Below are 22,511 nucleotides of genomic sequence, written 5' to 3'. Positions count from 1 at the left end.
ACACTCAACCGACTGAGCCACGCAGGTGCCCCATAACGGAGTTTTAGCGTGGTACAATGGTTGGTATTGATCATAATGGCTCTGAGCCACCAAGGAAAGATTGCCTTTAAAAAGAACGACAATGTGTAAGACTTTTAGAGAGATTTTCGGCCAAGGTTATTACGCTAAGAGCAAGCAGGCAAACAAAAAGTTTTGCAAGTCAGAGCTCTAGTTGTCTGGAAATCTCAGTTAGGCGTAATACGTCATTTCTCAAGGAAGCCAGAGACAGAAGGCGTGACTGGGTGTATAAAAGAGTATATAAATAATACATGTATAAGAAACCATTCTGTTCTTTGTAGATCCAAACAGAATAGGTTTTTGGAGAGTCTGCCGGTTCTTGCTTGGAACGATGTTGCTAAGCAATGTTGCTAATATTATGGAAAGACAGCTTTCCTCCTCACTTTTCCACTCAGTCTTGGGAAGTTGGGGAGTAGAAGTGGCTTTGGGTAGCTACAGCTGGCGAGGCTTGGTGATGTGACGCGGGGACCAGGGACCCCGGGTGTGAGAGGAGGTCCTCAGTGTGACAGGCTGCAGGCCACTCAGTCCTCAGCCTCTTCCTCTCCTCGTTCTCTGGGGGGAGCCCTGGGTGGCCACCATGCAAAATTTGCTTCATGTGCTTCAGAAATGTCACACACAGAAGAGTCCTCTCGAATGTTTCTACCGAGGGAAAAATTATAGTCATGCCACTTAGATTCATGGGTTCAGTCCTGATTGACGTCGTGCATGGCAGGCTCTGGATCCCCAATGACGTGCAGCCTGAGGGCTGGATCCCTGCCACAGAGTGGGATCTGTGGGTTTCCTCAGGCACAGTTTCCTTTCCTTGGAGCTCGGAAATGCCACACAAGTTACCAAGATCTGTTTCCAAAATCTGAGCCAGTTTCTAGGCAGATCCTCTGTTTAGTATGAAATGTGTGGCTCCAGGAAAGTACAGCTGTTGCCAGGGCTCCTGAGACTTGTCTTTGCGGCCTCCCTGCTGGGCCTGGGCATGACCTGGTGCAGTCACTGAAGGAACGTGTTGTGGTATGGGCCCCCTTGGGGGCTGCTGGTGGGCTCTGAGAGGGGACATTGGGAACTGGGAGGAGAGGCAGTGCATTGGGTGTTGGCAAAGACCCCTCCTGCATCTCTCTTTTCAAAGTAGGAATGGTGGGCGCATGAGAGGGTCAGTGAAACATCTGGCTCTTGATTGTGGCTCAGGCCTTGATCTGAGGGTTGTGAGTTCAAGCCCTGTGCTGGGCTCCTTGCTGGGCATAGAGCCTACTTAAAAACGGAACAAAGTATAAATGGCTTCCACACCTCAGACCTTTCAAGCCTTTCCCTCCTCTCTCTTTCCCTCCCTCTTTTTCCCTCTGGAGCACCCCCCACCCCCACCCCTCTCCCCTTTCCTCTTTTTTTCTCTTCTTCCTGGGCTAGTATCCCAGAGACACAACTGTAATGAGGCCCAGCAGGGGGCGCTGATGTACCTGCCAAGAATGAATGTCATCCTGTTGCCTAGAGCACAGGTGTGGGTGTTCCGTAGAAGTGAGAGTGAGAGAAGCTTCAGAGTGATTTCACCAAGCTGCTGTATATGCGGATGTGCCCCAAAGGCAGAAGAGAGTGGCGGTCCTGGCCTGTCCTGAGCGGGCCCAAGGTTGTGCGATCCATAGGGTGGTTGGAGAAGCTGTCCCCTGCAGAAGGGGAGGGGCGAGGTGTCTGAAAGAAGTCTGGTTTTCATAGAAGGCCCCACCCCGCTGGCTTCCAAGCCCCTCTTTGCTGCCTATCTTTTCCCAATCCTAGCCAAGAAGGGGTTGCAGTCATTTTCCAGAAGCATGGAGGTCCCAGAGCTCTAGGGGGCATGGGGTGGAGAAGGAGCCCTTGCTCCTGTTTCTCTCTGAGACTTGGGCGCTGGCTAAGTCCCAGTTTCACACGGATGTGTCTCCTGGAGCGGGTTCCCAGGCACAGAAGGCCCTTTTCTTTAGGATCAAGCATGCGTGTCTGTCTGTCTCACCCCACTGGCCCCTTAGGAACGGGGTGTGCAGCTGTCTGCCCTCTGTTCATGATTAACTTCCCTGTCGTGCCCTCCTCAGACTCCCACCCAGGCCCCTTCAGCTTTTGGGCTTCCCCCCAGTGGGGCAGAGACCCAGGTTGGCAGCTGCCTGGCACTTTGTCTCAGGGACTGGGGGTTTAGGGGTGGGGTGGGGGTGGGCGGGAACCGACCTTTGAGATTCTGTGAGCTGGGACACTGCTGGGGATAGACTGCTGGTAGAGATTGGGAGACCCCTTTCCTGCAGTCCTCCCTGACCTCCTTTGCTCTGGTCTGCTTCTGTCCAGCTTTCTCTGTTGACTCACTAATGTGAAAAATGTTCCCTTTCTTTCTTTTTTTTTTTTTTAAAGATTTTATTTATTTATATGACAGAGAGAGAGACAGCAAGAGAGGGAACACAGCAGGGGGAGTGGGAGAGGGAGAAGCAGGCTTCCTGTGGAGCAGGGAGCCCAATGTGGGGCTCGGGATCCCAGGACCCTGTGGTCATGATCTGAGCCGAAGGCAGACGTTTAACGACTGAGCCACCTGGGTAAGCCATCCTGGTGCCCCGAAAAGTGTTCCCTTTCGATTCTCTTTCAAACTTTGTGGTTTCTTTAAGGACCATGTCTTTGTTTGGTGCAAGTGCTTTGGCTAACACCTAACACTTGCCTCCTTTTTTCTTTTAACAAAGTTGTTTGAAACTCAGAGACTTGGTCAGGCAATAATATTGAGCTAGATTTTAATAAGTTTGTATTTGTTTTCATGATATGAATGACAAGCGATCATAAGTTTTCATTTAGGGTAGTAATGTTTTCTTTTAAAAGTAATTAAGTTAAAAAGTGAGTTGATTTAATTAAGGGGAAATAATATTAAATGACGGGGTATGTGATGTTGAGCCAAAAAATGGTGAAGGGGGTATGTGAATGGCCTAATTTTGGGGAACTGTGGCTGGGTCACACTGCACCAGGTAGCCTGGTATGGGGTTGTTTCGTGGTTCCTGTGTGTTAGAGCAATGTTTGTTTTAGGCAAAGGTGGTCTTCTCTTTCTCACTTACCTTAGTCCCTCTGCACAAAGTATTTAATAAATGTTGGTGGGATGGGGGAAGTCTAGCATGGTGGGCCATTGCATTCTCTGCCTTATACCAGGGAGATGGAGGGGTGCCCCATTGGGGCACACACCCCATGTCAGTTCTTCTCATTCTCCTGCATTCTCCATGCAGGCTTCATCTTCACTTCAGAACTGAAAGGCAGACGGTCGCGGGGCAGCTTGTTATGCTTTGGTGTTTTGGTGCGTGGTATGGACAGAAGGAAGGGCTTCCTCACTGTCAGCAAACTTATACCTCTAGGGCCTCAGGAATCAGATCAGGTTTTGGTCTTTTAGGGACAACCTTGTGTTTTCAGCCACGTTGGGGCTGGAAATATTGGGGTTGTAGAGGAACTGAGAGAGCCTGGAACCCTAGAACCAGAAGGATAACCTGCTTGGTGGAAAGGGTTTTTTTTTTTGCCTTCATTCCAGTGCCCTGTTGCTCACTGATGCACTTGACCTGAAATACCTCCCAGGTGGTGGGGAATGGGCTGGAGCCACCCCATACTCACCTGGGAAAGGGTCAGGCCTTGCCCTGGAATGCAGCTTGCTTCTATGTGTGGGTGGATAGAATGCACCCATGCTGGGCTAGACCTATGGCCAGTGCCCCCATCACCCTCTGAGTTCTGAAATAGTCCATCAGCTAACTTGTCAGTTTCGTGTTCTGCCGGAGGCAAAAGCCCTGAGCTGCTTGTGCTTGTGCTCTGCCTTCTAACCCCCTGAGGACACTCATTTCCCCATTCTTTTTCCAGACTGATTCTCCAGTCCCTACTGGTGTACTCCTTGCAGCAGGCCTAGCTGCAGTCCCAGGGGTGGGGCTGGGGTCACTCACTCTCTGGCTATAAATAAATGTCCATGGCTATCTCTGTGATGCCCCCCACCATCCAGGCAGGCCCAGGAGGGCCTGGGCCATTGCTAATGGATGCTTCATAAATAAACCATGCACATTTTGGCAGCACCCTGGTGTTCCCTCCTCTCCCCCCCAGCTCCAGTGCCAGCGAGAAAATGTGCCCACTGGAGAGGTGGGGTTGAGGCCTCAGGCCCTGGAATTCATTTCCAGCCCTGTCCCTCTCCAGCAAGTCTCCTTCCCTGCCTGATTCTCTGTGCTTGCACGAACACCAGGCTATCTGAGAAACAAAAACAAAACAACAGAACCCACAACAAGGCAAACTGCCTCAGGACCTTTATGGTCCCAAAGGGCTGTTTCTGAAGATGGACTAATTGGGCTTATTTTCATTCCCTCCAGCCCTCTGCCCAAGTCCCTTCTGTGGGGGAAGGAGAAGCAAAGCCAGTGTGGATGTTGGAGGGGGTGGTGGTGATGATGGTGAAAAGGGGCTAGGTTTCCTGGCCCCAGATGGAAGTGAGTGAGTGAGAGGCTTCTGAGCAGCCCCGTCCACATCAGGGACTCAGCCCTGGCCCATTCCCTACGAATTGGCCAGTGACCTTCTTTCCTTAGGTTCTGAAGCGAAGATGAAGCTTGCATGGGGTATGCGGGAGGAAGGGAAGAACTGATACGGGGTGTCTGTGAGGTGTTGGTGGGGGCTCCCCTTGGTTCCCTGGCAACCCGGGACGCCAGGCAGAGGTGTATCCTCGGTGAATGGATCATTGACCCGGTGGTGTGTCAGGCTTCCAGGGCAGGGGAAACAGAGGTTAACGGGGGACTGACTCCAGCTCAGGTAGCGCCGCCCTTGCTGGAGCAGTCCCCTCCTGCCCCCTCCAGCCTCCCAGGACAGCCGCTTCCCGGGGAAAGGTAGAAGGTAGATCCCGCTGAGTCAAAACGCCTGGGCGCCTCAGGCCGGGGAAGGCGGGCGCTGGGCGCCGGGTGCCCTCTCTACCCGCCTGGCCCTGGGCCGGGAGAGGCCGGTGGCGGTGCCGTGTGCGAAGGCAGTTTCTCACGGGCTGAAGACACGCGTTTCGTCTCGGTGGATGTTTTTTCTCCCTGTGTTTTAAAGACAGTGACAGCATTGGAGAAGTATCCCGGCGGGCCGGGCTGGGAGAGAGCGCGTCAGCCGCCTTTGCCTGGGGAGGGAGCCCGGGGCCCCGCCAGCGGAGGCGGGGACGGGGGAGCGCAGAGGAGGGGACGGAGAGGGAGCGGCGAGAGAAGGGGGGGTGCGGCTGCCCGCCGGGAGAGGAAGGGAGGGAGCCCGGGCGCGGAGCAGAGGGCGTACGCGGCGCCGAGCCCCCCGGGGCGCTGAGCGCAGGCGGACCGCCTCCCTCCACTCGCGGCCGGGCCGCCTGCACCGCCCGCAGCCGGGGTGCCCGGGCCGGGGCACGGGAGGCGGGGCCGGGGCGGGGTCCCGGCGCCGGCGGCGCGTCGGAGCTGGAGCCGGAGCCCCGGAGCCGCCCGTCCGGGCCGCGCCCGGAGCGAGCGTTGGAAATGCCTGCGCTGGGGGAGCGGGCGCCGGCCGCCCGGCAGGCTCCGAGGAGACGCTGAAGGTCGCCGGGAAGTGAGCTCCCGGTCACCTGACCCCCGGGGCGCACCTAGGCGGGGCGGGGCCCATGAGAGGCGGGCGGCGGGGGGCCGGGGCGCAGGGGCTGGGAGCGGGCGGCGTGGAGCGCGCGGAGCCGGGCGGACGGGGGCGCGCTGCGGGCGGGCGAGGGCGCGGCCGGGCACCGCCGGCGGCCTCGCCATGTCCCAGCCCGCGGGGAGGATGCATTGCCGAAAGGCAGGGATCCGCGCGGCGGTGGTGCTCATCGGACTCCTGCACAAATCGCGAAAACAGAATAAAGAGAAAAGGTAAAGGCTGGCAGCGCCGCCTCCCCCTTCCCTCCACTCTCATGCTAAATCCCCGTTTTCTTTGGGATGGACTTTTCCAAAAGGGCCTTTGGCCCCGAGTTGGTTGGGAAAAACCTCTCCTCTGTGCGCCGTCGGGGGAGCAACTCAGGAGCTTCGCCCCGGACACTGGCTGTTGGGAGAAAGCTGAGGCAGGACTTTGGCTGGGTCGGAGGGAGGCTGGGAGGGCCCTTCGGGCTCCATCATCAACAGAGGGGCACCAAGTGTTTCGTCCCCATTCCCGTTTGCCCATTTCGTTCTTATTTGCCCATCGCAGCGCCCTTTCCAAAGCCTGCAGCGTGGGTAGCCTTGATCCGACCTGGGTGACAGTCCTTGGCTCAGCCGGAGTGGCCCAATGCGCCGGAGATGCTGTTTGCTTCTCTGCAACTTGGCTGAGCCTGTGAGGTGCCCGCCAGGCTGGGATCTGCTTGCCTTGCACACAGTGCGGGCAGGCAAGGAGCAAGTTTGGAGCCCCCTTCCCCCTTTTTTGGATTTTTTTTTCCTTTCCATCTTCACCTTTCTTGGGTTTACTGTACTGATTGTTTGCTCCTGGATGTTGGAAATTGTCCTCTTGAGCTGACCTGTGGGGAAAAGAGGTAGGGGTTTGGGGCCAGCAAAGGAGCTTCTGGGACAGCTTCCCGGGCTCCAGTCCCTTGTTGCAGGCTTGATGTCCTCAAGACCCAAGGGAGCTGCTTACACCCGCTGGCACCCACTCACTCCTCTGCCAGGGTACACGAGCCCAAAGCTGCCCGGCAACTGGGCTTCATTAGAGCTGACTGTCCACAGAGATGTTGTAAGGATTTGGGGTGACTCCAGTGGTTCTGCTGGGTCCTGATTTGCAGATGAGTTTGGAGTGGTTAGTGCTGTGCTCTGCATTAGGCAAAGGCTAAGACAAGGACAGTGGAGCCAGAGATACCTCGGTGGTGACAGGTGACCCCTGGGCTTGCACAGAAGCTGGGTATGCCTGGTGAGGGGGAGTGGAGGGCAATGGATTAGAGCACTTTGAGAAGCTGGCATGGGTTGCCTCTGTGGTGTAGTTGCCCCCCATCCCTCTTGTCCCCCTCCTATGATGCAGTCTGATTCGATGTTTCCCATAGCTAAGGTGACTAGCCAGTGAAATGACTTCAGGTGGTTAAGCATGAAATAACATTGAGTCACCCAGTGAGAAGGTTCTTCCCTTTTCAGTTCTCTACTAATGCATGTGATTTCTTCAAGGGGAAAGTTTCAGGTTGGTGCTAGTCTGGCTTTAACACCCTCTTAACACTTACTGATCTCTCTCATAACAAAGAGAAAGCAGACCTCTGGCTCTGGGCCTTTAAGTGGGGAGCAGTGCCTGCCTACAATTTAGGTTGTTTTTATGCTATTTATTTTTAGAATTCTCTCCTTGTCATGGCCAGTGGTCCTGATATAAAGCATCACTTTAAATTAAATGTATAAAGTCCTAAGAATGAGTCCATTTAATTGAAAGAGTGATAGTACAAATGGTATAGGGTGTGGCAGAAATCCTGCAAGTGATGTTAGGGAATGGCTGATGCCAGGGACAAACCTTTCTAGCAGTAAAGCTACCAGCAGGACTCTAGCGCCCGGTGCTCCAGGTCTGGGCCCCATTTCCCGTCTAGACTTTGACACTCTCCTGTTCCCTGTCCTTCAGCATTTTATCTATAGAGGTGTGATGACTAAGCCAGCCCTCTAAAGTCAGAGGGATAGGGGATGGCCGTTCTGAGACCCCCGGCACCTGTTTTAAGGAATGAGAAGGATGGTGTGCTTGACCTACAGGCAGCTGCCTCAGACCAGTTCCTGTTTCTGAGTACAGAGTGTATGGTAGGGTGGAAGGTCCCTGCACAGTCCTGGCTCATCCATTGACTATGACCTTGTAGTATCAATGTAGTCTCCCTGAGCCTGTTCCCGTGTCCATACAGAAGCCGAAGGGAGATAATGTGGGTGAAGAACGCACCTGAGAGGTGTGAAATGCCACGTGAGGATGAAGGGGTTTGAACAGAACTGTTCCCGTTTGCCTCTCTGTGGGTTCGTGCCCTTGGAGAGCAGGGCAAGGAGTCTGGTGGCAACAGCCCCACTACTAGTCCAGACCAGCTGTGCATGAGGCACAGAGAAGTACTGGACAGGGGACAGGACAGGAAGGTTGCTCATGGCTTTTGACATCTTGTCCTTCCTCCTAGACTCATTGTGCCCTTCCCTGCAATGCAGCAGGCATTGAGGCCCTCCCAACTCCTGCCTTCGTCCTAGTCTGCTTTGGCTTCTGTCATCCTGATTGCTTTGGCCAACAGACTTAACTTACCCAAGGAGAGAGAGGGCTTGATCTCCTGCTGGTGCTAAATGACCTTTGCTTTGCTTGCTGTAATCTGGAGTTTCTTTGTCTTTAAGTGTCTGAAGTGCGGTGCTCACTATTGACCCTTGCCTTGTGGGCACCAGGCGTGGGGGTTGGGGGTGGGGTGGACGAGTGTGTGTGTGGGGTGGGGGGTGTGCTGGAGCAGGCTATAGCTGCCCCACCTCTCTTAAGTGCTCCCAGACTCCAGGGTGGATGTTCGGTCTGCGGAGTCTCTGCTTCCTCCCCACCCTCATCACAGGTCAGACTCAGACCCCATCTTTATCCTTTTCAGAAGGCTGGATCCATCCATCCATCTTCCCAGCACCTTTAATTGACAAGCTTATGCAGATGACCCTCCCAGCTGTTAGCCTTAAGGGATGAAGTGGTCCTGTGTAGCTTTGCAGTGATGGCCCCCAGGGTCCTTGTCATCTTCCTGCCCTCCCCAGGCTCCTTAGAAATATATTGGCATATTGGGGGAGGCAGGTATGCCAGGGAGGATGGTAATGACACGGGTACCTCAAACGGCCCCAGAACCAGAAGACTCCAGTCACACTGTTGGTGGGTCCCAAGAACTCTGCTGAAAGCTCCAGCTTCGGTTTGCATCCTGGAGAAGTGACTGTGGTGCTCGTCAGCCTTTACCTGATGACTCCGTCTGGGAGTTGTGGGATAACCTGGAGGTTCTGCCTCTTTCTGACCATCTTCCAGGGACTCCACCGCTTGGGCTCCTTCAAAAACAATGGTGTGTTTGCAAGGGGGGATTGATTGGAGCATGGTTCCAAGGAGGCACCTGAATGAAGCCTTCCTTGCAGATGGCACTCTGGGGACTGCTCTAGTGGGAAATCTTCTTTCAAGTGACTTGACTTTTCAGATCTTGCTTCCTCGTCGCTGTGGCAGATTGGGGTCAGATCCGTAGCCCCACCTTCGTCATGTAGAAGTGGATGGGCGGGTGTGGAGGAGTGATGTCCTCCGAGGTGGAAAACAGGTACCATTGGTAGGAAGGGTTGAGGCAGAAAAACAGTCAAAATAGGTAGGTTCCAAATGGTGTGGATGTTGCTGTGTGCCCTTAAGAGTGACATTCTGAACTGGACAGAGGTCAGTTGGCATAAATGAAAAGACATTGTCTTCTTACAGGGAGTAGTTATTAGACAACCCTCACTATGGGGTTTGTGAGGAGGAAAATATGAATTTCAGCAACCCCCCTGCGGCAGGCTCTGGGGGGCAGAGGAGTAATCCACACTCCTCTGTTGTGGGATTTAATGTCTAGTGGGTTAGTCCCCTATCGGTTATTAGAAAAAGTTCACCCCATGCTTGCTTTGGCAGCACATACGCTAAAATTGGAATCATACAGAGAAGATTAGCATGGTCCCTTGCACGAGCAAAAGTCCATCCCGAGCATTTTTTTTTTCAAATTTTTTATTGTGGAAAATTTCACATGTGCACAAAAGTAGAGAGACTAGTGTAATATGATACCCCGTTTGAGCCATTGTCAACTCATGGCCAATCTTACCTCATTTATTTACCAACCCACTCCCCCACAAGATTATTTTGAAGTAAATCCCAGACAGGATATCATTTCATTCTTACATATTTTGGTATACACCTTAAAGAAGTTGTCTAAGAAAATAGAACACTACCATATTGTACTCCCTGAGTTAACAGTAATTTCTTAATATCGTATTTAATTAGTGTTCAAATTCCCCTAATTGTCTTATAAGTTTTTCAAAAAAATTTTTAAAGATTTTATTTATTTATTTGAGAGAGAGCATATGTGGTGTGGTGAGGGTTGGTTAGGATGCATGAGGAGGGGCAAGTGGAGGAGAAGTAGGCTCCCCACTGAGCAGGGAGCCAGATATGGGGCTCGATCCCCGATCCCTGGACCCCAGGATCAGGACCTGAACTGAAGACAGACCTTTAGAATTTTCTACTGCTACTTTCTTTTTTTCATTATAATTTCTTTATTGGAGAAATTTGATCATCTTGGGGAGCTGCCCATAGTCAGGATTTTGTGGATGCTATCTCCTGGTGTCATCTAACGTGTTCTGCTGTCCCCTATGATATTGTAAGTCGGTATCGGTATTTAGCTTTGAGGCTCTATCACTTTTTTTGTTTGTTTGTTTTGTTTTTGGTTTTTTTTGGGCAAGACCTCACACTGGAGTTTTTTTTTTTTTTTTAAAGATTTTACTTATTTATTTGACAGACAGAGATCACAAGTAGGCAGAGAGGCAGGCAGAGAGAGAGGAAGGGAAGCAGGATCCCTGCTGAGCAGAGAGCCCTATGCGGGGCTCTATCCCAGGACTCTGGGATCATGACCTGAGCCGAAGGGAGGCTTTAACCCACTGAGCCACCCAGGCATCCCTGATATCCCTGATTGTCTGTTTTGGTGATGTGGGCAGTTGACTGATTTGTCCTTGGAGGTTGAAGGTTGGTGTCATGGAGGATACTTGCTTTCTGCCATGGGAGATTTTGCAATTGGCCTATGAGCTGGCTGGATTCGGGGCCCGAGCCTGTGAAGCGCTGGAGGCCTGACCTTGGAGTCCCAGAGTCCCAAGGCTGGAAGGGGTACATGGCGGGAACTGATCTACTCCCCAGCCCTGGAACAGATGGCTGCTTGTTCTCTTCTTGGGAGGTGGCCGGGTCCTGCCCTTTGTGGAAAGGCCTGTTACTTGGCCTCTCTTGTCTGATGTTTGAATGCCATTTGGTTGGCTGTCATTGCTTTAAAGAACAAACATCTCCCTTTAGTCAGCTTCTCGTTTTAGGCCTCACTGAGCACCTGGGAAGTTAGACACCTAGAGTTCAGGGAGAGAATTTAAGGGGTTTTGTGATTCCTTTGGAGCCACTGTTTTTGTCTCCTCTTTGGTGTCCCTACTCTTGTCCTCCTTATCTATTCTTATGGTGGCCAGAGTGGAGTTTTAAAAATTCAGGTAAAATCAAGTCTCTCCACTGTAGAAACCTCTCCATAGGCTTTCCATTATAATTTAAATGAAATCCAGACTCTGAAGCCCGGCCTGTATCCCTTGCCTTATTCTCTCTTGTTCTCTGACCTTACTTCCACTTTGCCTCTCACTCACTGTGGTCACTGTATTTCTGCTGCAAAGGCCTTTCTGTTTCTGGAACATGCCAAGCTTGTGCCTGCCCCAGGCCCTTTACATGTGCTGTTTATGGTGACTTAATTGAGTGGTGCTTCCTCATTGTTGGGTGTCAACTCAGTTGTCATCTCTTCTAAAAGGACTCCCCTGCCATCCAATCTGGGCAGCTCATTCCAGCCATCATTACTTTACCTTGATTTATTACCCCCATGGCTCTTATCATTAACTGGTATTATCTGGGTTATGTAATAAACAATTTACTGACAGTTCCCACCCCTAGAATGTGAGCTCTCTAAGAGCAGGGACTCTGCCTTTTTCACTCCTGGGTCCCCCATTGCCCGGAATAGGAAGTGCTTAGTAAATATTTGCTGTGTGAACGAATGGGTGCACATGAGACTCACTGACTCCACACCGCCTGTTTCCCCAGGTCCTCTTAATACTGCAGTGACCTCTGCTACAGATTTTAAGGTGTCCTTTTCTTATGTGGGTTTGAGATATTCTCCCCTCTCTCTTCTTTGTTCCCCTTTGGAAGAGATTTGGAGAGAAAGACAACTGATGATGTGTACATGCGGCGTGCCATATTACTCTTCTGACTCCTGTCCTGTCCCTGTATGGTTAGGGAACACGTGAGGGTCCAGGCTCAGCCCTGAAGCTGGGCTCCAGGGCTGTCCTGACACTGAGTTCCTAGATCTCAGGTCCTGGAGCTGCTGTCTGAGAGGCAGAGGCGGGCTCCCTTCATTCATGCCAAAGAGCGGGGGCCATTGGGTGTCTGAATTGGTGAACAGTCGCCATTAGTGAATATATGGTTTTTCTAAATGCAGTTCTATCTCTTTGGAGCCCGTGTGGTACACAGATGGCTGGTTACCAGGATGTTGCCAAATAGAGGGCCTGCCAAGCCCATTTGGTTAAACCAATGAAAATCACTTCTGGGCAGACGGGGTCTGCTGAACGGCTCAGGAATCTTCTCAGTCATTTTAAGCAGATGAGGCCCTCTTGCCCTCCCTACCCCACGCCTGCCCTGCAAACTGAGTCTCTTTGCCTCCTGAATCCATAAAAAGTAAATGAGGTAGGCAAGATGATTTCAGGTGGACAAATGCCTTTTATCTTAATTGCTATTTTAAAAAATGAATTCTGGCAAGTGATACTGGTTTTCCATGTACGACGGTTACATAACATTTTTGAAAAGTAAATTTGTTTAAGTATAAAATTGTGATCAATTTAAAGAGAAGTGTCAAGAAAAGTAACAGTCAGGTGGTACATGGATTTGGGAAAAAATTGAGAAGATGATGTGGAAATGTCTGCAGTTTGGGGAGTACAGTGGGAAGGAAGGAGTCACTTTTCTCATATGGTCAAGTGGGCCTCCAACACTAGGGTCCTGGGGTTGTTGAACGTTGAATGGTTGTAACGAGCCAACATCTTTTGAGGCTTACTGTTTGCTAGGGTCGCATACCTGTCAATTACACTGGTTATTATCTTTGTTTTCCAGTAGAGACACAGAGGCTCAGATTTTGAGGAACACCTAGAGGGCAAAATCAGAGGGAGACGAACAGGGATTTTAACCCTGGTCTTTTGAGGTCCAGGGGCTGTCCTCTTAACTCTTCTATTATTTGGAACCCAGGATAAGCACTCACACAGTGCCTGGCTTCTGAGAAGTTCCCCATACATGCTGCTGCTGTTCTCATGCAGGCGCGGAAGTAACAAAAGCGCGGAAGTAACAAATCTCAGGGCACAGCTCAGTGGATTTCCACATATGTATCCAGCTGTGTAGATACCGTTCACATCAAGACATAGAACTTTCCTGCACCCCAGCAGGCTCCTCCTTCCCTCCCCACAGTCCAGTCACAGTCCAGTTAAAATTACTGTGGAGGCAGGCCCATTGCCTGGTATGTGGGGGACCTGGGGTCACCTTGGAACCCGTAATAAAAGGAAGAGTATATTTGGGAGTTTGTGAGTTGGGATTTCTTTTCTTTTTTTTTTTTTTTAAAGATTTTGTTTATTTTACAGACAGATCACAAGTAGGCATAGAGGTAGGCAGAGAGAGATGGGGAAGCAGGCTCCCTGCTGAGCAGAGAGCCCGCCATGGGCTCAGTCCCAGGACCCTGGGATCATGACCTGAGCTGAAGAGAGAGGCTTTAACCCACTGAGCCACCCAGGCGCCCCTCTTTTTTTTTTTTTTTTAAAGTAGCCTCCATGCCCAGTGTGGAGCCCAATGCGAGGCTTGCACTCACAACCCTGAGATTGAGATCTGAGCCCAGATCAAGAGTCAGACACTTAACTGACTAAGCCCCCCAGGGGCCCCTGTGAGTTGGCATTTCTAAGTGGGGAACCCTAGTTCGACCCTGAAGAAGAAGGTGTCAAAGAATCCACACTGACTTCTAGGGGCAGGTGAGCTTGGTTTCACCTTCCCCTCTCCTTCTCGACACACGCTGTAGGAACCTGGAGCCAATGCTGTGTTTATTCAGTGTCCTTGGAGCAAGGGTGGGTTGAAAAATTGTCACTTGCTTTTAAGCTTATCAGTTATGAACACTCTGTTTCGTGAAAGTTGGAACAGTAGCCAAGTCCTTGCCAGAGCCCTCTAGGGGCGGGCTGACCCTGCCAGGCCTCAGGGTTAGTCTGTTTCTCCAAAGGAGGGAGCAGTCCTGTTGATTGAGCCCCCTCCCCCTTTCCATGTATTTACTGTAAAGATCTTTACCGACCACTGAATATGGGGGGCAGAATAAGGAGGCTGTGCAGATGCCTGTGGTCATGAGCTCTTCCTCGTTGGGTACAACAGCTTGAAACAGCCCCCAAGCAAGTCACACCTCTCCCCTGGTTTGCAGGACAGATCCCTAGTAAGGGATCTCATTCCCCCATGCCCACCCCCATGCTCTAACACCACACAGTCTTGTCTGCAGGGAGTGGGACAACAGCAGCCTGGCACCTGGGAGTTTGCCCGGTGTCTGAGGCCGAGGTGGGACGTGGCCCATGCCGAGTCCTCAAAGCTTCATGAAGCCTCTGTTCTGGGTGCTGGGATACAGCAGGGAATGGCACAGGTGCAACCCTGCGCATTCTCCCAGGGCTTTATTAGGCCCACATGCGTTTTTCCCTTTTAAATGGATATTTTTTAAAATTGGAAGGTTCTGTGTTACCGGTGTTTTTTTCTGTCTTCTCTTGAGAAATCAGAAGCTTTGGCAACATTGGCTAGGCCTGTCTTTCTGCATCACATCTAAACTCTCAGCACCCAGCTTAGTGTGGGATTGGTCCCTTTTTTTTTTTTTCCTGTACCAAATATGTAATATTTTATTGTATATTTCCATGATTATCCTGACCAACTACCTTTTTTTTCCCCCTCCCAATTTATTTATTTTCAGAAAAACAGTATTCATTATTTTTTCACCACACCCAGTGCTCCATGCAAGCTGTGCCCTCTATAATACCCACCACCTGGTACCCCAACCTCCCCCCCCCCCCGCCACTTCAAACAGTCTGAGGGGTTTGAAGTGGGATTGGTCCCTTTCTGCTCGCCGTTGCACCACCACCTGGCCACATCTGGCAGTGCCTGTGCCCCTTCCCCCATCCCCAGGGATTGGATGTACAGTGTGCAAAGCAGGAGGCTCAGGGGTCGGGAGCTCCAGATGGGGCCAGGTTCCAGCCCTGCATGCCTTTGGTTTGGGGCAGGTCCATTGTGATTGGAAGTGAGGGTTCCCTGCAGGAGGTGAGCTGCAGAATGGCTGCTGTTAATTTGTCTTTAGATGTTCCTCCTCCCTTTCCCTCCCTAATTACCCCTAAGGAAAATAACAGAAGTATGGGAAGCTATGTGTTACAGTATAAAAAGTCAGGAATCCTAAGAGAAGGGACTGGGCTGGGAGCTCCTGTTGGGTCTGTGGTGGGCATGGCACGAGGCTGGCACCTGGGGCTCAGGCGTCCCGTTCTCTGCACCACACTTACTATCACCATCTATGTTTTTCATAGAGGAGAAAGCTGAGGTTCAAATGGGGTGACATTTTCAGTGTCCTCCAGCTCATACAGCAGAGCTGGGAATCCAACCCAGATCTGCCTGATGCCAAACCCTGTGCCTTTTCATCCATTTCCAATTTCATGGTGACCCCGGCTGAGTTACTTGACCTCTCTCTCCTTGACTTTCACTCTCTACGAGGTGGATGATGATGTTACTCAGGTGTGTGAAAATGCTTCAAAACCTGAAGAATCATGGCACCTGAACACATTCTCATTATTTTTTAAGGAAGAGATTGGACTGGTTTCTCAGGCAACTGGGCTTTTTTTGAATATGCGGCCTAAGCTGGGGCAAGGGAGAGGGCAGTGGAGGCTAGATTGGGGGAAAGTCTGATTTACCAGGCTTTAGATAAGCTGAAAGGGCTCTTGGCTGCCGTCCTCACTAATTAGAACAGAAATTTCTGCTTCTCTATGAGAACGGGAAGGTCTGGGCTGGAGCCTGGGTTACCTGTGCCATCTGTATTTTAATAGAACATTTATTTTAATAAGATTTAATCTGAGATGCAAAGACGGAAGGAGTGTGTAAATCAAGAGATGACTGAAACAGGCTTTCTGAAAACGAGATCTTCCAATGTGCCAGGAAGGGCTTTTGAGTGTGACATCAACAAAGGCCAGTTACTGATAGCTGAGAAGGTCCCCCAAGGGCACAGCCGCATGGTGGCAGGACACAGCCTGGTTGCAAGCGATGGGAATGGGGACACCTGGCTTTCACAGCTTAGTTCCTCTGGCCCCCCTCCTCCCTTTCTGGAAAGCGTTCCCATCCATCCCTACAGGATTCACCTGTCTTTCTCCTCCATGAATGCAAACACAGGCAGCAGTCCTGCCTAGAAGTGGACTGTGCTCCAAATGTTCATTTGTGTGGTTTCAAGTCACTTCCCTCAATGTTTGTGGAGTGCCAGCTGTGTACCAGTCCTTGGACAAACAGGGTCCAGGAGGAGAGTAAGATACTCTCCCTGCCTTAAGCCACCTGTGCTCCAGAGGAGAAACCAGACACATACTGTGAACCCCATACAGAAGATGGGGCATGCTGGAGAAGAGGTGTAAGACACTCTGGAGGTCAAAAGAAAGAGGGACCCCCCCCAAGGAGGGCTTCATGGGGTTGGCAGCATTTAAGGTGGGCCATGGCGACTGGACAACATTTCTGAAGAGAGATCAAGTGGGGAAGTACATTCTAGTTAAATGGTACAGTCTACACAAAGGGACGGAGGTAGGGAGAGCAGGGGACCTGTTCAGAACTCAGTTGGTCTGTGGTGTAGATTTCATATTGGGCAATAGAGGGAAATGAGGCTGTCAGGGTCACCTGAGGCCACTTTGTGGTTGGTGATAAATGCCAAGGAGTGAAGGACGGGTTAGGCTTCTCTGTTCTCTGCCCCCCCAAACTCATGTGGCAGTTTGGTACCCTAGTTGGCATAGAAAAACAGAATTAGTCAACATTATAGTTGAAATAACTTCTATTGTAATTCTTCTTATGAAGGTTTGGGGCTAGAGGGTCTTTGTGTTGGAGTAGTAGTACCCCCAAAATAACTCTTCTGACTGACAGTTTAGGTAAATGAGTCAGGAATCTTTTGGTTGCAGGAGACCCCAATTCTTTTTTTTTTTTCAGCTTTTATATTATTGAACTTTATGTACAAAATCATTTGATTTCAAATAAACATTTAATGTAAAAACAAACATTCTTTTAAACTGAATTTTTTTTACATCTACTGTACCATTCAGATGCTTTATCATCTTACATGATTTCTTCAAAATCTCTTACCAAGGGTACATATAGAAAAGCATTTTTTTTAATAAATAGAAACAAAGGGATTTTTTTCAGCTTTTATTATAAGATGACATAAAAAGTTTACTCAACAGAAGTAATTTCATTACTATTTGGGGGAGGGACTCACCAACTTTTTGTGCAAACAATGCTAGCCTTCTTTTAAGCATTAAGAGCATAACTGCTTAAGAAATGACATAAGCAATAATTCTACACCTACATCTCCCCTAAAATAATCTATTTTTTTTACATATGTGCACAGCTTTAGCAAATTAAAGCCCGAGAGAAATGCTCGAGATTCACTATCCAGAGGCATGATCAGAGTTTATTGTAACTCATCATTGAGAGAGCTTACCAATCAAGGAGTCTGTAATGAAAGCTGCAGTTTCCCTCTTTCCTATTTTTCTTAACACAAAAATCAATGACTAAGAACTTAATACTGGATGACAAATCACACCCACACTATTAGTTAAATAGCCTCACAGTTAAACACATCTTAAAAGACCAGTCAAATCAGTATTTACATTTTATAAATTTCTGAAGACACCATTAGAAAGCTTATATATCCCTTCATTAAACAAAATAGGGAACTGCATCTGATGGTAAGAGACCCCAATTCTAATTAACCTAAAGGAGGAGAGGAATTTTATTGCTTTAGGTAATTGGAAGGTTCATGGGGGACAGATTCAGGTATGGCTGGATCCAGGGCTGGAATCGTTCTCTCTCCCCATCTCGGAGCCGTTCTTTCTTTTGGGTTGGCTTCATCCTGGGCTAGGTCTTTGATCTTCATCAAAGAAAGATGATGGCTGTGCCAGGCTTACATTCTGCCAGTTTAGCAACACCAACAGGAAGAGCAAATCTGTTTTCTAGTAATTTTAGCAGGAGTCCCAGGGATGACTCACACTGGGCACAGTGGCTCATGTGCCCATCCCTGAACTTTGGTTATAGGGCTGGGATATGCTGATTAGTTGAGTCTGGGTGTTGTGCCCCCTCCTGGTTCTAGGGATGGAGTCACCTGGACTGAGAAAAAAGGAGGGGCAGGTCACCTAGGGACATTCGATGTGTTGCTGTCAGTAGACCAGGGAATGGACACTGGTCAGGAAAACCCAGGAGCTGTCCACTCTGCTGGCCCTGGTGGCTTCACTGGTGTTGGTCTTTGCTCAGTCTTGTCCACTTGGTTGGTTGCTGCAGGGGCTAGCACTCTCCCAGATGCCCCCTTCTGTCTCTGATGGGTGAGGTGTTCTCTCTTCCCTGACACAGCCTGTTGGATCCCCAACGTTATCAAACACACTCCTTGGGACCCCTTTCCCCAGAGTCCATTGTGAACATTGAGGCGGTCAGATGTGTGACTGAGTGAAACCTTGTCTGGAAGAATGGCCTGGCATTGCTCAGGATTGGTGCTCAGCTTTGGGGTTGAATGATGCTTCCCCATCCTCTTTTGCTGTTGCTTTGGGGCTCATTTCTGCCTCAACCTGGAAACTCTGGATTCCTTCCATTTAGATTGCCTCTTCCTCTGGCCATCTAGCCGATGGGTGCTCTTGGTCCCAAGGTCCTGGTGGACTCTCCATGATCCATTCTCCTGCCGGAGGCCCAGGCACAGCAGAGATCTCAGGGATATGAGAGGTAGGGACCCCTAGATTACAAGGAAATGACTGCAGCAGAGTGGAGGGGCAGCCTGAAGCCTCAGGGAAAAAACCCAAGGGAGGTAGTACTGTGTATGATCCTGAAGGTACATGGTGTTCAGACTGTGGTCCTCAGTTTCCCTATCTGTGAAATAGGAGTAAGGCTAATGAATGATTTTACTTGTGGATTGCAAGGACTTGAACATTATCTGCTCACCCATGTTTATAGCAATATTACTCAGAACAGATAAAAGTGGGAGCTACTCAAGTGTCCTTCCGCAGGGGACTGGATGATAAACAAAATGTGGTATATCCATACAAAATATTATTCAGCTGTACAATGGAATGGAATTCCAATCCACCATTTACGAACCTGGAAAACATTAAGCTAAGTGACGAAGCCAGACACAGGACAGAAATTGCTTGGTTTCGTTTGTACAATGTACTTAGCAATAGATGAAAGCATAGAGACAGAAAGTAGAATAGAGTTAACAGGGTGTGGGGAAGAGTTATTATTATTTTTTAAAGATTTTATTTATTTATTTGATATAGAGAGCGAGATCACAAGGAGGCAGAGAGGGAGGCAGAGAGAGAGGGGGAAGCAGGCTCCCCGCCAAGCAGAGAGCCCAATGCGGGGCTTGATCCCAGGAGATCATGACTGCAGCCGAAGGCAGAGGTTTAACCCACTGAGCCACCCAGGCACCCCATGAGTTATTGTTCAGTGGATTAGAAATTCTTTTGGTAATGATGAAAAGATTCTGGAAATGGATAGCTTCGATGGCTGTGTAATGCTGAATGCCACTGAATTGCATACTCAGAAATGGCTATGGTAAAAGGAAGACATCTTATTCAGACCCTAATATGTAAAAAAGATAAAAGAGAGTGTTTCCTTGGTCAGAGATGGGGCAGGCAGGTGGGGCTAGCTCTAGTCCGGTCTCTATGAAAACCCAGATATATTTGGGGCCAGAGTGTCCTGGGACTCCTGGGAAGCAAGGGCTGCTCTCCTCTATAGGCCATGTTCTGATGTTGACGGTCCCCAAGACCTTTGTCCTGCCCAAGTCCAACCCCCCCTTCTCCAGTGGTCCTGTGTTGATAAGAAGTTCAGCCCAGGGAGAAGGCTCTGGAGAGAGTGGACCACCTTGTGTGAGCTCTCCTTTTAGCCCAGTCTTTTCTGTTCCTGCTGCTGAGGACTCATGGACAGGTGTTTGCCAGTGCCTTGTAGGGTGTTCCTTGGAGGCCAAGGGGACTGGTACTGGGTGGGTGAGGACTTCTGGGGGCTCAGCTTGGGTTCCAGGAGGAATGTGGAGAGAAGAGTCTTGGCTCTGAGCTGACCTTTGGGCACAGACCAGAGCCTGTGGCCACACGATGGAAGGCTTGGGTTTAGTGTCCACAACGTGGATGCCTTCAGTGACCTGCCAGGCAGCCCTGAGATGGGGAGCAGCCACTCTAGCATCTGCTGTCCCCACGGAGCAGGCCTCAGGGTTGGACCTCTCTGCTGTCCCTTTGCATGAGCTTAGAACCTTCCTCTGAGCATTTTCTGGGCTGCTTCTTGCCCATCTGATTTTTTTAAAGAAATGTTTATTATATTTTTAAAATCCATGTTCTTTGCAGAAAATTTGGAAAACACAGAAAAGTACAAAGACTAAAATAAAAGTCATCTGCAATCCCAGATGGGGGATTGCAGAGATAACCACTATTAACATTTAATATATTTTCTTCTGGTCTTTTTTTCTCCCTAAACATATACCCTCCCACACAGTGTATTTACATCTGCATCTACATCTGTTTTTTTGTTTTATAACAAAATTGGGATTATACTTTAGATACAGTATATTAGTCAGGACTCTTGGGGGCAAGTGACAGAAGCCCAGGTTGAATTAATCAAACAAAATAGGGGGATTTATTGGCAATCATAACCCATCTATAGGAAAGTCTGGGCCTCAGGAACAGCTGGATCCAGGACTTTGAGCAGTCTCTTGATTCTCTCTCTTTTGCGTCTCTGTCTCTCTTTGTGTTGGCTGCATTCTCTTGGGTCATCTCTACGTATGATGTTGAAACCATGGTTACAGACCACTGTGGGCTTAACATTTTAATGCTTTTCCCTCCAGAGAGCAAAAAAAAAACCCCTCCTTTCTACCAGCTCCAGTTAGACAAACCCCAAGGAGTGCTGATTGGCTTAAATCACACGCTGATCTCTGCATTAATCTATGTGTGCAGGTGGGGTTGGGGGTTTATGATTGAGTCAGAGGCTCATTATGTCTGAGTCTGGGGCTTATTCCTGTGGCTGGTGTGAGTATTGTGACTGTAAGCATCCTTTCCACTGCGAGAGGAGCAGCTCTCTGAAGTAAAGGTGGAGAGTTTCATTATCAGATGAAGGGATTAAGTGAGTTGGGCGGGCAGAAACCAGAATCGGAAGTTGCCTTGGCGTTGGTTCCAGCCCTGGCGAACTGGCACAGTGTTTTGGGTGGGCATGTGGGCCCTCACTCTCATACCAATTTAATGAAAGATGGATTGAGACCATCCCATGAGCAGTACAGTTTGACAACCATTATGCATGCACATATCCCCTTTGAACCGGAGATCTGCCTTTGGGAATTTACCCAGCACCTGTATTTCCACATGTGTGGAACAGTATTATACAGGATCATTCATTGCAGTATTATTTGAAATAGCGAGACATTGGAAACCACCAAATGCCTAGTGATAGTGAACTGGGCACTGGACTGATATGTTATTTGAAAAAGAATAAGGACGGTTTTTATGGACCAAGATAAAGTTCTCCCAAGATACTTGGAGTAAAGAAAGCAAGGTGCGGAATGGAATGTACAATGTGCTCTTTGTGTGTGTGTGTGTGTGTGTGTAGAAAAGGGGGAAAATAGGACCCTATCTCTATGTTGGGTTATGTTTGCATAAACTGGAGAAGGACGTGTAGAAACCATTTCACTGGGTTGGGGGTGGAGAGCTGGACGGATTGGGACAAGGATAAGACAATGCCTTTCACCATATACCATCAAATAAATTGTGGATTTTGAACTACATTCAAGTATTACTCAAAAATCAATGTATCAGTTTCCTTTTGGGGTAATAGACAAGTTTCAGAACCAGATCCTCCTTTGTGGTAATGTATTGAACCAATCACTGAATTGTATACTTTAAAGTGGTCAAGCTAGGAAATTTGGTGTATATTTTACCACAATTTTTAGAGTTAAAAAGAAAAGAGTCAACAGACCAAAAGAGTTGAAAAACCAAAAAAAAAAAAAAAAAAAAAAAAAAGAAACCTCACAGAGTGTGAGCTCTGGAGTCAGGCGACCTGTGTTCAGATCTTGCCTTAGCTACTTTGTAGCTCTGGGACTGTGGATAAATGGCTTCATTTCTCAGAGGATCGGTTTAGTCATTTGCGAAGTATAGATAATAAAAGAGTCAATATTCTGAAGGTTGCATGAGATGTTAGGGATTTTTTTTAAAATTTCTTTTCAGTGTAACAATATTCATTGTTTTTGCACCACACCCAGTGCTCTATGCAATCCGTACCCTCTCTAATACCCACCACCTGGTTCCCCCAACCTCCCACCCCCCACCCCTTCAAAACCCTCAGATTGTTTTTCAGAGTCCATAGTCTCTCATGGTTCACCTCCCCTTCCAACACCCTTCTCCTCTCCATCTCCCCTTATCCTCCATGCTATTTGTTATGCTCCACAAATAAGTGAAACCATATGATAATTGACTCTCTCTGCTTGACTTATTTCACTCAGCATAATCTCTTCCAGTCCTGTCCATGTTGCTACAAAAGTTGGGTATTCATCCTTTCTGATGGAGGCATAATACTCCATA

At 49.3% G+C, this 22,511-nt stretch overlaps 1 protein-coding gene and 1 non-coding gene across 5 annotated transcripts in view; both read left to right on the top strand.

The window, feature by feature from the left end:
- RAP1GAP2 (RAP1 GTPase activating protein 2) overlaps positions 1-22,511 on the top strand; it is a 212,976-nt gene that overhangs the window by 53,479 nt on the left and 136,986 nt on the right. Inside the window, exon 1 of one of the 4 annotated variants that reach the window (XM_044248135.1) lies at positions 5,726-5,858. The exons of the other annotated variants lie outside the window; for them this stretch is intronic. Within the exon in view, the coding sequence (XP_044104070.1) occupies positions 5,752-5,858 (107 nt within the window). The 5' untranslated portion in view covers positions 5,726-5,751. Of the gene's footprint in view, positions 1-5,725; positions 5,859-22,511 lie in introns of those variants that run through there. 4 annotated transcript variants of the gene reach the window in all.
- On the top strand, positions 9,529-9,634 carry LOC122908083. The gene has a single exon (XR_006384874.1). It is a non-coding gene; the product is annotated as a U6 spliceosomal RNA (small nuclear RNA).

Source organism: Neovison vison, chromosome 5 (assembly GCF_020171115.1).
Source record: "Neovison vison isolate M4711 chromosome 5, ASM_NN_V1, whole genome shotgun sequence".
NCBI lineage: Eukaryota > Metazoa > Chordata > Mammalia > Carnivora > Mustelidae > Neogale > Neogale vison.
Note: the sequence above shows the minus strand (reverse complement) of the source record. Positions and strands in the feature narration are given on the sequence as shown.